This window comes from Vicia villosa, linkage group LG1 (assembly GCF_029867415.1).
Source record: "Vicia villosa cultivar HV-30 ecotype Madison, WI linkage group LG1, Vvil1.0, whole genome shotgun sequence".
NCBI classification, from domain to species: Eukaryota; Viridiplantae; Streptophyta; class Magnoliopsida; order Fabales; family Fabaceae; genus Vicia; species Vicia villosa.
The window spans coordinates 68284538-68298424 of record NC_081180.1 but is presented as its reverse complement, the minus strand read 5'-3'; the positions used below and the strand labels follow the sequence as shown (position 1 = coordinate 68298424).

The 13887-nt window shown below is 34.0% G+C and overlaps 2 protein-coding genes across 2 annotated transcripts; one reads left to right on the top strand and one right to left on the bottom strand.

The window, feature by feature from the left end:
- The first annotated feature begins 2209 nt into the window (after positions 1-2209).
- On the top strand, positions 2210-6317 carry LOC131640573 (protein FMP32, mitochondrial-like). The gene is made up of 7 exons (XM_058910965.1): positions 2210-2561; positions 2681-2812; positions 3178-3237; positions 5341-5417; positions 5516-5572; positions 5669-5735; positions 5915-6317. Exons 1-7 carry the CDS (start codon positions 2355-2357, stop codon positions 6032-6034), a joined length of 720 nt encoding a protein of 239 aa, XP_058766948.1. The 5' UTR covers positions 2210-2354; the 3' UTR covers positions 6035-6317.
- A 3150-nt stretch (positions 6318-9467) lies between these two features.
- LOC131640564 (cytochrome P450 84A1-like) lies at positions 9468-13672 on the bottom strand. The gene is made up of 2 exons (XM_058910960.1): positions 12598-13672; positions 9468-10431 (listed from the first exon to the last, which is right to left on the bottom strand). Exons 1-2 carry the CDS (start codon positions 13528-13530, stop codon positions 9808-9810), a joined length of 1557 nt encoding a protein of 518 aa, XP_058766943.1. The 5' UTR covers positions 13531-13672; the 3' UTR covers positions 9468-9807.
- Between the last annotated feature and the right edge of the window lie 215 nt (positions 13673-13887).

Genomic DNA, 13887 nt, shown 5'->3' with positions numbered 1-13887 from the left:
CTCTCCTCATCACCGCTCAGTAAAAATAACAAAAATTCAGATCCAAGAGAAGAGTTGTAAATCGAACAAAAAAACCAAATTTACCATTCACTAAAAACAACAACAAAAAAATCAGATCTGAGAGAAAAAAATACAAATCGAAAACCATAAAATTTAAATATTTTACCTTTTATAAATCTGAATGTGAATCGCTAATTTTTTTTGTTCCGTTGATGAAAAATAGTAGATGATATGAAAAATGAAGCAAAAGTTTTGAATATGGAATATGGTTGAATATGAAAGAAGGTGTCTGAAGAAAGAGATAGCAAAGTGAGAGTATGGCAAGTGTAGGAAGAGAGGTTGAAGAAGGAAGATGATTAACTTTTCAAGATGGAAGATGGTTGAGTTAAGATGGTTAACTTTTCAAGATGGAAGATGGTTGAGTTATGAAGATGGAAGATGGGGTTTGAAGATGTGATATGGTTGAGTATGGAAGAAGAGTGCTGAAGAGAGAGAGAGGGAGAGAGAGAGGGCAAAGGGGTTGTATAGGCAAGTGATAGAAAAGACATTTGATTTGAGTATAGAAGAAAAAATGAAATTTGTCTTTCCAAGATGGAAGATTTTAAATATTAAATTTATAGTTGTCTTCCCAAAAAATTAATAAAAAAGTCATTTCCAAAAGAAAAGTTGAAGGGGAGTAGAATAGAAACAATGGAACAATAAAAGATGGAAGATGGAAAAGATAGCCACGTGGAAGCATAACTAAGAAGAGGGGCATTTCAGTATTTTCCAGACCAATTCATTTTCTTATATTGTAGATAATAAACAAAAGAAAAAAGTATGCATAACCGCATCAATATACGGTGTAATGTCAAGAAGCTCTGGGCATGCTTATCATTTCTCATCTTGCAATTTTCAATTATTAATACAAAAATTAATGCTAAAAAGACAACATTTTGATGAGTTGAGAGAACTTACAAATGGGTATCTTTGTGTGATTGTGAATACTTAAAAGCAGGATCATAATCTGAGGGAATTAGAGTCAAGGGACAACCTAAGACACCAAGCAACACCCTTAAATTTAATGACTTAGCATGAATGGTCCCATAAAATGATTGTGCCGAAATGTATGTTGGCACTAGGAGAAATCGTCTGAGCTTTGAACTATCCCCTTCTGGGACATAATCTACTATCTAGCCATTATTGGAATATGCCACTATTCTATAAAAAATGTTCTTCATTCTTTCAAAATTTACAAAACAAAAAGGATTGTTTTCTCTTTTCATGATCAAGGCAATATTCCAACATTTTAAACAATTGTCCAAGTGATATGTGTATTCACCATTGAGTTTTTCTTTGTAGAAACTAATTCTTTTGAGATATTATCAGAGTGCACCATACATATTTGTAAACAATAACAAAAATAACAAAAAATCACAAATCTGTTGAAAAAAACAACACAAATATATTTTGGAGATGTACCTATGGAACGTGTTCATCTTCAACACGTTCCGGAACTGTACCTACGGAAACAACATTACATTTTTTACAAAAATTTGATGATCAATGTGAGCAATGTAATGGACAAAGATGAATCTTTACCTGAAATTCAGTCTTTTGTTGCTCCCTTTGATTTGTTGCACCAAAAAGTTAGAGTTTTGGAGTGAAAAATGATATTGATGATGTAGGGTTTGTAGGTTGGTGAAGGTGAGTTTTGAAGAAGAAAAACAACAATGAGTAATCATGCTGATTTAAAATATATCAGATAGTTCTGGAGCTACATCTATGCAATATTCTGGCGCGTAGACGTTCTGTATATGTAGCTCTGAAATATCCCCTGAACTGACTTATTAGAGTTTTTCCTAATGCTATTTAGTTTAAAATATTTTTGTAGATGTAACTTTGGCAAAAAAAAAAAGTACTCTTTATGTGCATCTTCGAAATCAAGAGACATAAATGGAATTTCATCAAATACCTAAGAGTATCAATGATTGAGATATTATGTTTTTTATTTGAAAAATTGGTTTTTTTTACTCATAGCAATTGATAAACAAACAACAAAAACCACTAAACCAAAAAAAAAAAAAACACACACACACATATGTTTGCTGAGGAAGGCATTGAATTTGCGTTGTCCTAACCCGTGCGCTTTTCGCAACGTGAGCAAACCGTCCATTTCGCTTTTCCCTATGCATATAATCATTTTTATTATTATCATCATCTATTTTTATTTATTTTTTAATCAATTTTAATTACACATTCTTTTCAACTCTCATTCTTTTCCCTAAATCCATATTCTTCTTCTTTAATTGCTGAGAACGTTTTCATCAATCAAATTCGAATTCGGAACCTGAAATTCAGTCTATAGTTCCTCCATGGCCGCGGTTTGTAGGCATATGCGACAATTATCCGGACTACGAGATTTAGGGCTTCCGAAAGCACTACCAACATCGTCTTCCTTTCAAACTTCAATATTCGATCCATATTTTTCACCTTCACTTTCAACCACACGATATTTTTCGCATTCTCAACTCGTCAAATCCAGTGGAAAACACTTGTTTCTCGTTGACACATTGGCTCTTGTAATTTCAGTTTTTCTTTATTTCTATTGGTTTAGCTTAATGGTTAATGGTTGCATTGCATTTTATGATTATGGTTTAGTTTATTGGTTTTGTTGTTTTGAATTGTGGTTGTTTTCTAGGTTAGGAGATTGGAGGGACAAGGAGTGCCTTCGAAACAAGCGGAGGCTATAACTGCTGCTATAACTGAAGTGTTGAATGATAGTCTTGAGAATGTTTCTCAGGCTTTGGTATCAAAAGGAGAAATGCAGAAAGTAAGACCCTTTAATGCCGTTTTTTTAGCGAATCCCTGATTTAGCCCGTGAAATTGTAGCATTTAGATACTTTTGTTTGTGAAGTTAATGGTGTTTCTAAGTGATTTGTGAAATTGAAAATCCTCGATTATATCTTCTTTGGGCAATTTTTCGGACTACTTTTACTGATCCGCGAGGACTAATGTGATAAAGGATTTTCGGTTTATAGAATCATTTTGAATGTTTGTTATATTTAGGGACTAAATTGGTGATGCGCTCCTTTTATTATGTTGCTGTGATTCTATAGGGGTGTATAATTTTCCTTTGTGTTGCAAAATGTCATCGTGGTAGAATTCTGAATATTGTAATTTGTTTCTTTTTTTAAGACTGAAATGATTCAAGAGTCCAACCTCTCCAAATTCAAATCAGAAGTACAGAGCTCACAGGTATGTGTGCATTTTAAGCTTTATGATTTTTGGAGCACAAAGATGTGGAATTATTACCAGTAATGAACATGATAAGGCTGCACAGAACACTTTTTTCCTGCATTTATTTATTGAAGGCAAGAGGCATCTTACTTTGCTGATTTCATGCAATAAGTATGATGCTAGGTTTTTTCTTGAGCTAGCTGCACTTGCTCAGACTGGACAATATTTTTGAATTTACTTACTGACAACACTTTAGGGAAAATATGCCGTGGTTATCAAATCAAGATTCAAATTGTGAATCTTATACCGATTTTCTGAATCGCGAATGGAATCTTATTATGAACTGGAAGGTTCATTTCTAATAAAAATTGTGACATTTTGAAGTATAACATGTGACATAACAAAATTATATGCCTGGTATTTTTCAAACCTCAAAATAATTCAAAATTCAAGTCATACATCAAATGACAGAAAAGTGGCTGGTTTTAGGGAGTTGATAAAAAAGGTGTCGGTGTAACTGTAAACTCAATTTAAGCAGTGATTCATTATAATAAATTGGGATCTATGTAGTATCGACACCTCTAAAAAAGATGACTCCGTGTCAGTGTCGGACACTTGTGGTTACGTTTAATTTATTCATTTTTTACAAATTATTACTTGTGTCGCCGTGTCATTGTCAGGGTGGTGTTCGGGATGTCCGTGCTTCATAGATCGGGATTCATTAGTGAATTGAGAGTCATCATGATAGGAGACTGGATTTAGGCCTTAGCCAAATAGAAAGGGAGAAGGTTAGTTATGTAAGGACACGATAGCAAGGGAGAATTCATTATCTGTATTTTTCGGTTAGAAACCTTTTAGGTTGGGTAGAGTGAGAATCATCTCTCTCTCCTCTGAGGAGCACTTGGCTTTGGAATTATAGGGATTCCTCTCTGTAATAGTTTTAATTTCAATCAATAATACATTTTTCGTTTATCTGAATTTTGAGTTTCTATTGCATCATAATAAATTGATATTCGAAATGGGATTTCATGTCTAAATATGATTCATATTGCATCAAAAGATTCATATTGATTGACTTCAGTTTTGTGCCGAATCAAATATGATTTTCATGTGTCATAAGATACAGATAACCTTGATATATGCATGATGCTGTCAAAGTATTAGGTTAAAGCAAAACACCCATGATGGTCTTTGTTCTGTACACCATAAAGCATGCTCATGGGCTAATGGCACTGTTTGGCTAAGATATTTGAAACCAAGGGGCTCTTTACTTTGTTTTCAAATTTCCATTTTCTGTTTTCAGTAATATACACATACTAGTGCATATGTAATCAAGGAGATAATATACAAAATGATAAGATATACAAAGTCAAGAAGTATCATGTTAAAAAATGGTGAAAAGGATACAAAGTTGTTGATCCATGACATAGAGATTCGACAAAGTTTTACGTTGGCTGTCGAAAGCCTAACACAACCCCCTCCTTTTATCGGGGCTTGGGACCGGCTATGTATAGCAAAGCTAACATAGATTGGATTAAAATTTAAGGTCCCACCGAGAATTTTAATCAAGAGAAGAGACGTGCAAATTCATTAAATCTCTTTGTTGTCTGGTACCTTTTATATTTGAAGATCATCATGCCAAATAGGGTTTGTGACTCCGTGCTATTAAAACAATTCATACGTGTTTGTTGCTATGATAGGATTCTTGGGTCATTGATTGTGATCCTCCTCAAGGTTTATCTCATTTAATCACGGGAAAATATAATGTTATCATTTTCCAAATAGAAAGATCCAACTATGTTCCTTGTGTTAATGATACTTGTCAAAATAATACTTCATAGATATGCGGAGAACGCACATTTGTTGCCTGTCTGTTAAATCAATTCTTTAGGAATGTAAATCTATTGGTTGGAGAATACGTGTACACTATGTAAGTTTGGTTGGTTACCTGGGAGGGGATCTGTCTTATAATGGAACTGATATGCTTATTTTTTTCCTCTTGGCCACAATTTTATATTTTTCTTTATCCTTGTAATTGTTGTTTGCATTTATCCGATTGATTTATTGATGAGATTGGTTTTGTTTTCCTGGTGCTGTATATACTGAAAACTTATGATTCAGGGGCACCATTTTTCTCTGTTGCAACATGAGACTGAGAAGCTTAGGAATGATATAGAGAAGATGCGCAGTGAATTGAGGTATTAGTATATTTTTTTAGTTTTAGCAATTGGCCTTGATCAACCACCATAGCCGTGCCAATTTGATTTGTGCTATCATATGGTTTGTGACGCCGCAGATATGAAATGGACAAGGTAACTGCTGGGCAGCGATTGGATTTGAACCTTGAAAGGGGGTAAGTGAAGAACAAACATGCTTTTTTTCAAAGATTACATAACTTGTTGAAATTCTTGTTTCCACTGCTATGATTGATAGTTTTCTGCATTTGCAGGAGAACTAGGGAGGAATTGTCAAACCAGAGTGCTGAAACTAACAACCTGACAAACAAACTAGATAGGGTAAGCGTGTGTTTGATTTTAGCGTAAACTTTCAAATGTTCACCCAAAGAAACACATACTACAAAGTAAACGGATGACATTCAGAAATCAATTTTCTTGTAACTCTCTCCCCTCATGCCGATCATTGGAAAAGTTTTATTTGCCTTAGTTAATTTGTGTCATGTTATTCACTTATTCAGGAGATTCATTCTTTAAGAGCACAACTGGAAGCAGCTAAATACGAAGTCATAAAATACTGCATAGGAACTCTTGTTTCAATCTCTGCTGTTGGCCTCGCCGTTCTCCGTATCTTGATGTGAACAGATTATACGATGTTTCAGTTAATATCGATAAAACCAGATGGAAAAGCATCAAGAGTAATAGCTATTTGGAAGATGTGTGTTCTATCAGAAACAATTGAAAATTTACAGTACATAATTAGTAGAGCTGAAGGAATTAGCTCCTCATTAAGCAAATTTGGGCCTTTTTTTAAGCCCAGTTGTTTTTACTAATTTTCTTTTGATTATTCATTGGCAATGCTTTTAGGATATTCTTTTGATTACTCAAACAAGACAAGCAATACAAGGAAATGCATTATCTTAACTATCACGATCGGAAAATTGACTAGCAAGTAGTACCAATACAATAGAATGCTCTAAAACAAGGCCCCACAAAGGGTTACAATTCTTTCATGATTGAAAATATTGGATTTGAATTCAAAAATAAGAAATAGGTCTAATGTCACGTTCCCCTAATATTGATCTCACCTAACCCTCATGCTGCCGTCAATCGTTTTGCTCTTCCAGATTTGTAGTTGCATGTATCATGCATGCATTTATATTCCTTTTTTATTAAGGGATCCTTAATTGATTAACTGATAAAGTAATAATTATCTACTACTATATGTTATTATGAGGTGTATTACTTGGTAATGAAGAGAGAATCTTCTGAACAACCTCGTCATTCTTTTATTATCATTATTATTAAGAATGAATAATAAAAATACAAGGGAGTTCACCTAATACAATGAACGAAAAGTGTGTAACAAAGTATTAGCTAAATAACAGGAGAATTATCAAATTATCTAATTAATATCCTCCCTCAAATCGAACATATTAACCGTATGAAAGAGCATAGTATCTAGAGGTGTTATATGCTCGTCTGAAAAAAAATAAAATAAAGAGATGAAAAAATAAGAGGGATAAATGTTGCGGAAGCTTCACGAATGATGTGGCAGTCAAGTTCTACGTGTTCATTGAAAGATGACTTAGATACAATTTGCCCATTTTCTAGTTCACTCCAATTCTTGAGACTTAGATGACTAGGTTTCGGGAGAATTGGACGTTGGCCAGTTCGAAATAGTTTTCCCCAAATTTTAGTTAGCAGAATCAAATTATAGCTTGTCTTGAAGTTCTCCATATGTACTTTGAGGCACACACACTAAACATCACACATTTTTCACTTTGAAAAGCGTAAAGGTCTTAATGTTACATCAAATTCTGCCATTATGTAAACACTTTGAGGCGCACACACTAAACATCACACATTCTTCATTATTGGAAAAGCGTATAGGTCTTAATGTTACATCAAATTAAGCCATTATAAGTGAAGAAAGTTGTTGAAGAGAGACTCTTGAAAGTTGAGAAGGAGGCTCGAATTGGTACAATCGATGTTAAGGGTTCCAAGAAAGAAAAAAACATAGTTTTGTGGCCATTAAAAGTGTGATACCAGTTAGAAAATGAGAGAAATGGAGTTTTGAATGCCCACAAGTAGTCAACTCTTAGACCTTTCATAATTCTATATCCCAAATTCATTTTCTGGTTCGTTGTTTGAATTGCAAACAAACAAGGTGGACTACTACACGAACATCATGAATGGCCAACTTAAGTAGGATGTCAAAGGTGAGACTATGGAGCTTGTACCTAGTGTCCGATCTGTAACGTCCCAGACTGCTTTCGGGATGATCAACTAACCCCACAAACCCACACGGGTCTTTTCAGCATGCTTTGACCTCACTCGCACGCTTTCTTTCCCAGAAGGTCACCCATCCCAGAATTGCTCCAAGTCAAGCACGCTTAACTATGGAGTTCTTATAGAACGGGCTACCGAAAAGAAGATGCATCTTGTTGGTATAGGTAGTACCCATCAATCCTTTTAAGCTTTCCTTCAACCATGCAGTCCCATGCCTGCACAGCATCTGGATCCCTCTCATTCCGATGTGGAGACCACCATTGCCCTCTTCGGCCTCAGGTGTTCCATGCGGTGTAACCACCTCTCGCCTTCTTTGGCCTCGAGTGTTACACGATCCATTTGTAGTTTGAATGACTATTTTTGGCAGGTTCGTGGCGTGTGTGTCCAATGCCTTTGTTATTTTATAAAAATCTTTGGACCGCAATGTATTACCTAATTCTTGTGAATATGTATAATATGTTTTCCTTTATATTTTAGCTCGATTGAGTATTATTTTCTATGTTTCTTCTTGGAAAGGACTTCCTTGACCAAAGGCCACCTTCTTTCTACCCTTTGCCTAGTTGGTAGCTTGGGTCAGGGTGGACCGCTTACAAGAGTGACTAGCCGACAAGCGAGGCTCTTACACTATCCTTAGGTGGTTTACTATGCCAACTTTACCCTTCTTTAGTTGGGACAGGTTATGTTTTCTAGTCTAGACCACCGTACTCGGGTATGGTTAAGTTACATGATAGAGAAAATAAGGAAAAAGAAAAGTATTTATAGTACATATTTTTACTCATAACGTGCAAAGCGTTAGGAGCGAGGCCTTTACATTAACAGTAGTACATTTTGAGTTTTGGCACGTTCTAAGTCTTATATCATCTCATCAAATAGGTTTCTAGTGTGCATGCTTCATTTGTAGTATTGATCGTAATCTTATAAGGGTCTTCCTAGTTTAGAGCTAACTTCCCATAATCTGCATTTTCCTATCCTACATCGACCTTCCGTAAGACGAGACTGCTTACGTCAAATTCTTCCGGGACTATATTTCTGTTGCACTTAGACGTCATTCTCTTTCTTTAATGTGGGTACACTCATTACTAAGGGTGGCAGAACAAACCCGACCCGTCGAACATGTCTATTTTACCTGCACTTTTACGCGAGACATACCAAGGTTTTAGGTCTGCACCCTCTAATATGCCCACCCGTCCCGTTTTTTTTCGGGCTTTTGCAAGCACAAACATTAACATATAAATTTTGTAGTTTTAAGATTTAAAAAAAGCAATGCCCGCGGACTTGCTTGCCCCACCCTCGTTTTTTTGTAAGGTGGACCAAAATTTTAAGTCTACACCCTCAAATATGATTACCACACTTCGTCCTGTTTTTTACAGACATTTATGAAGTGGACGTAAACAGGACCGTTTGCCACCCCCACTCATTACGAACCAATATCTCATTTTTAAAGGAAACCCAATATCTCATTTGTAAGTACTGATGTTTAATATCTCATTTTTAAAGGAAACCCAATATCTCATTTGTAAGTACTGATGTTTAATATCTCATTTTTAAAGGAAATCCAATATCTCAATTTGTAAGTACTGATGTTTGTTGTTTGCTGTTTGGGGGAAACATTAGTCTATGATTTATACCATTGGCATGACTCGTGCCTTTTATTTATTTAATTTTCTTTGTCTCTTATAAAAAAAATCAATACAAATGTGAGTTAATAACACTGCAAATGCAAACCACTTGAGTAATAAATAAAAATTCCAAAAACAAAACAAAACACTCACAGTCACAAAATTTCCAACGTCAACATTGCTGCCCCCACCGCAACTTTTCTCTTTGATTACGGTTCAAGTTTATTACAAAAAATCAAATACAAAGGATAATAACACAACCAAACACTAAATACTAATGACAACGACGACAAATATATAAGAATATGTCAAACATACACTTACAAACTTTCACATTCTTTTTCTTTCTTCCTTTTATTTTATTTTATACATTTTCTTCCCAAACATCAATAGTAACAATAATAACTAAAAATAAAAGTCCCTTCCAAAATCTTTCACCCACTTCACACCTTTTCTTCAAGGACACTTTGGACTTTTCTTATTTTATTTTTGTTTCTTAATCATCAAAGAGGACACACAAGCCTCTTAGCTGGAACAGCAATGAGTCGACTCGCTCTTGGAGCAGTGAGTCCAAAAACATCACTCGTGTCCATCTCACTCGGCTTTATTCCATTCGGTAACTCCCAAGTAAAGCAATGAAGTAAATGGGCCAAAGCTAAGTCCAATGCGTACAGGCCCAATTGCATTCCTGGGCAAGATCTTCGACCAGACCCAAACGGAATAAACTCGAAATTACTTCCTTTAAAATCAGGCGCACTTGTTGAATTTAAAAATCTTGAAGGCTTAAACTCTTCTGGATCCTTCCATGAAAATTCATCTCTTCCAATGGCCCACGCGTTTATCATCACGCGCGAGCCTTTGGGGACGTAATAGCCACCAACCGTCGCATCCTCCGCTGTCTCGTGTAGGAGAAGCGGAATCGGCGGGTGAAGACGAAGTGTCTCCTTGACAACACATTTAAGATATGTTAATTTCTCTATGTCTGATTCCTCCACGCGCCGGTCTAGGCCAACGACCGCGGCGAGTTCTTGTTGCACGCGCTTGAGTTCTTCTGGATTTCTTAGTAGTTCCGACATAGACCATTCCATTGCTGAGGCAACCGTTTCTGTTCCTCCGAACATGACATCCTGTGTTGTTTACATTTACACCAGAGTATGAGTTGTGACTTATTGTCAATGTAGATTTGTCGTTGTTTTGAAGAAAACCTTTAAATGGGAAATGGAAAATGAAATGTGGTACTAGTGTTTGACATTGATATGGATTGGAAGAAAATTGAGATTAACCCTAATCCACTGAATTGACTTAATGGGAATTTCTTATCTTTTGGGCTCAATTCACACCATTTATTCTTTCCACTGAAATATTATCGAAAAATCTAGTTGCTAAATAATGACAATTAATTGAAAAGACCGCTGAATAAAAAAAAGTGAAATTTTTAAAATAAACTATGATAATGAAGAAGATAAAATTAGAGTAAGATAAAGAGAAATTGTATAGTAAAATCATTCAATCATGTACTCTGTAATAAGCTGTTTGATCATTGATGAGCTGATATGATATAACTATCTAATTAATTCAACTATTAATTCTAGTATTATACTTACCCTTAAATTTTTTATTCCTTAGTTAAGATTGAGTTAGCAACATGATATGATTAAAATAACGTTGGCACGCTCCTTTCAGCAGGACTAATAACAAAATTTATATGTTTATTCCATAAGCAACATCATTTGAGTACCTAAAATAGTAAATTCAAAATTTTTTCAGATCACTTTCACACCTTTATCCTCCCTCTCAATGCATGATTATCTACTTCACATTGAGTTTTATTTCAATTAATTTTTTTAAAAGGAAATGTATATATATCACAAAAATTATTTTATCATTTATGATATATACCTTTTTTTATAATACATTATTATATTATGTTATAAAAATGCAAAAAATTCTATTGTCTGAAATTAAATCCTATATTGTACTTATATAACTCAAACAAAATGAGCTATTCTTCCCTATAATATATATCTTATGTAATCATTATTTAGTGTTAACATAATATTATGAAATAGTTAATATTATTAAGTTAGTTATCATGTACATATCAAACATATATAACAAGTACTTTTTTTTGGGCTTGTTGTACGGATAATAACGGTAGACGGTCTTTAGTTCGATTGAAAGATTTTGATATCATATTAAAGTTTGACCTAATTCATCTTTATAAAATCGGTTAAAATCAATTGATGAGATAAAGAAACGTCACTCTATATAAACTCTTTCAATCTTCTTAATAAAAATTATAACTAAATTATTTATTAAAATCTAAATAACCGAAGAATATGAGTTTAGTGGTAAGTAAACATTTGAGTGGAAATACTACATGGTACTAGTATATTTTTATTTTGAAAATTATACTACATAGTAGAGCTGTCAAAATGGACTAACTCATATGAGCCGGTTTGTCAGGCCTGAAAATCATAGGGCTTGAGCCTTAAAATTGGAGCTCATATTTTTCAGTGTTTTTTTAGCCCAGCCATAGAAAGTCCGCTACCCATTAGGACTAGCTCATATGTGTCGTGGATAGCCCATTAGACCCGCATAATTATAAAATTTAAAAAATATATTACTATTTATATTGTCTTACTCCAAAATAGAACATTGGTTTTTTGCACCTCACAAAATTTTATCTCTATTTTATTCAATCTTTCTATTTTAAATATTAATTATACATTAATATAATCAACATTCTTTCATCGTATTATATTAGTTTCTCTGTTATATTAAATATTCAAGTATTATTTTATACAATTTAGACATATATTATATTTAGAAACACATTATAATATTTATAAGAGATAATATAGTACTTAAAAATATGTACTATGTTTAAAATAATATAATTTTTATTTTTATTTTTTTAAATAAAAAAGTTCGTTTAGAGTCGTGTAGCTCAAAGTCCATCTAGGACAGGACTCGAATAGTAATTCTCAAATCCATATTAAACAGAGCCTTTTGGCCCTAGCCCTAAAAAATCCAAAAACCGTCAGAAACCGGCCCGTTTAGAGCCGGATAGCCTATTTTAACAACTCTACTGCATAGTATAATAGTCAAGTGTAGCCGTCCAAAAATAATAATGTAAATTAATATGATAATAATAGTAATTATCCTTCTCTCTTTTTTTGACAATATATTATTATTATTATTATTATTATTATTATTATAAAAAAACTATATTATTATTATTAAAAAAAAACTATATTATTAGTGCACTTGAAAAATGAGAAAATCCATACCATGATGATGGCTTTGATATTATCCCTAGTGAGTTTGATAGAGTTATGAAGATCATCCGATTCATTATTCACTTTAGCTTCATCACTGTAAAAAGCCAACAATTCATCAACCATATCACTATCTTCATCACCACTCATGTTCCTCTTCTTCTCAACATGTTCATCAAAAATCTTATCAATAAAACCATCCAACGCACCACGAGCCTTCACAAGCCTAGCATTCAAACCTTGAGGATCAAGCCACCTCAAACAAGGTACAAAATCCGCAATATTAAAAGCACCAAACAATTTCGAAAACTCTTGAAGTATCGAAATAAACTCGTCTTGTCCTTCTTTCGAACTCGACCCAAAAGCCGCACGATATATAATATTCTTTGTTAAGTTAAAAACCAACTCACCAACGTTAACAGAGTTTCCTAGATTCTCGTTAACGTTGGTGATAACTACGTCAACTTCATCTCTAACAGACTCCCACGACTCAGCCCGTTTACGGCTGAAGAGTTTCATGACACAAAGCTTCCTCATCTGGCGCCAAAACGGACCGTAGTGAGCGAACGCCATGTCAGCGCGATTGTAAGTAAGATAACTTATAGCTATCGTCGCTGGGCGATTGGAGAATATGTTGTCATGCAACTGTAACACTTCACGCGCTGCTTCTGCGTTTGAGATTGCTACCATGTGAATAAACCCCATGCGGAGGTGCAAAACGCCGCCGTATTGTTTAGCTAAATCTGCTAAACCTCTATGTGTGAGTTTGTCCATCATGTTCATGTTACCTATTAAGGGTAACCCTTTTGGACCTGGTGGATATGATGCTCTTTTGCGGATTTTTGAGGATATATTAAGTAGTAGAAACATAGCGAGTGGGAGAATGATCCATAAAAGTGTAGGGAATGGTTCTAGCGTGGTTTTTGCTTGGTGAAGTAAATCCATGTTAACTGTGAGTGTGTTTGTGTTTTTGGTTTATGAAATTGGTTATTTAGATAGGTGGAGAATCTTATTGATTACTTTGTAGGAGAGAAATGAATGTTGTTGGGTGATTGATGTGAGATTGCAACTCTAAGGATTGATGAGTTGTGAGGATATTATGGGATATATATATATATATATATATATATATATATATATATATATATATATATATATATATATATATATATATATATATATATATATATATATATATATATATATATATATATATATATATATTGCTTAAAAGAGTGTAAAGCTTGATTAAGAAAAATATGTGTCAAAAAATATTTATAATGAAAGTGTACGCAACTAATA

Excerpts from the sequence above, each read along its gene's own strand:
- LOC131640573 (XM_058910965.1), top strand. The coding sequence starts at position 2,355 with ATGGCCGCGGTTTGTAGGCATATGCGACAATTATCCGGACTACGAGAT. Across the intron at positions 2,562-2,680 it reads TCGTTGACACATTGGCTCTT|GTTAGGAGATTGGAGGGACA; the intron begins GTAATTTCAGTT and ends GTTGTTTTCTAG. Across the intron at positions 5,573-5,668 it reads GATTTGAACCTTGAAAGGGG|GAGAACTAGGGAGGAATTGT; the intron begins GTAAGTGAAGAA and ends CTGCATTTGCAG.
- LOC131640564 (XM_058910960.1), bottom strand. The coding sequence starts at position 13,530 with ATGGATTTACTTCACCAAGCAAAAACCACGCTAGAACCATTCCCTACA. Across the intron at positions 10,432-12,597 it reads ATATCAAAGCCATCATCATG|GATGTCATGTTCGGAGGAAC; the intron begins GTATGGATTTTC and ends TAAACAACACAG.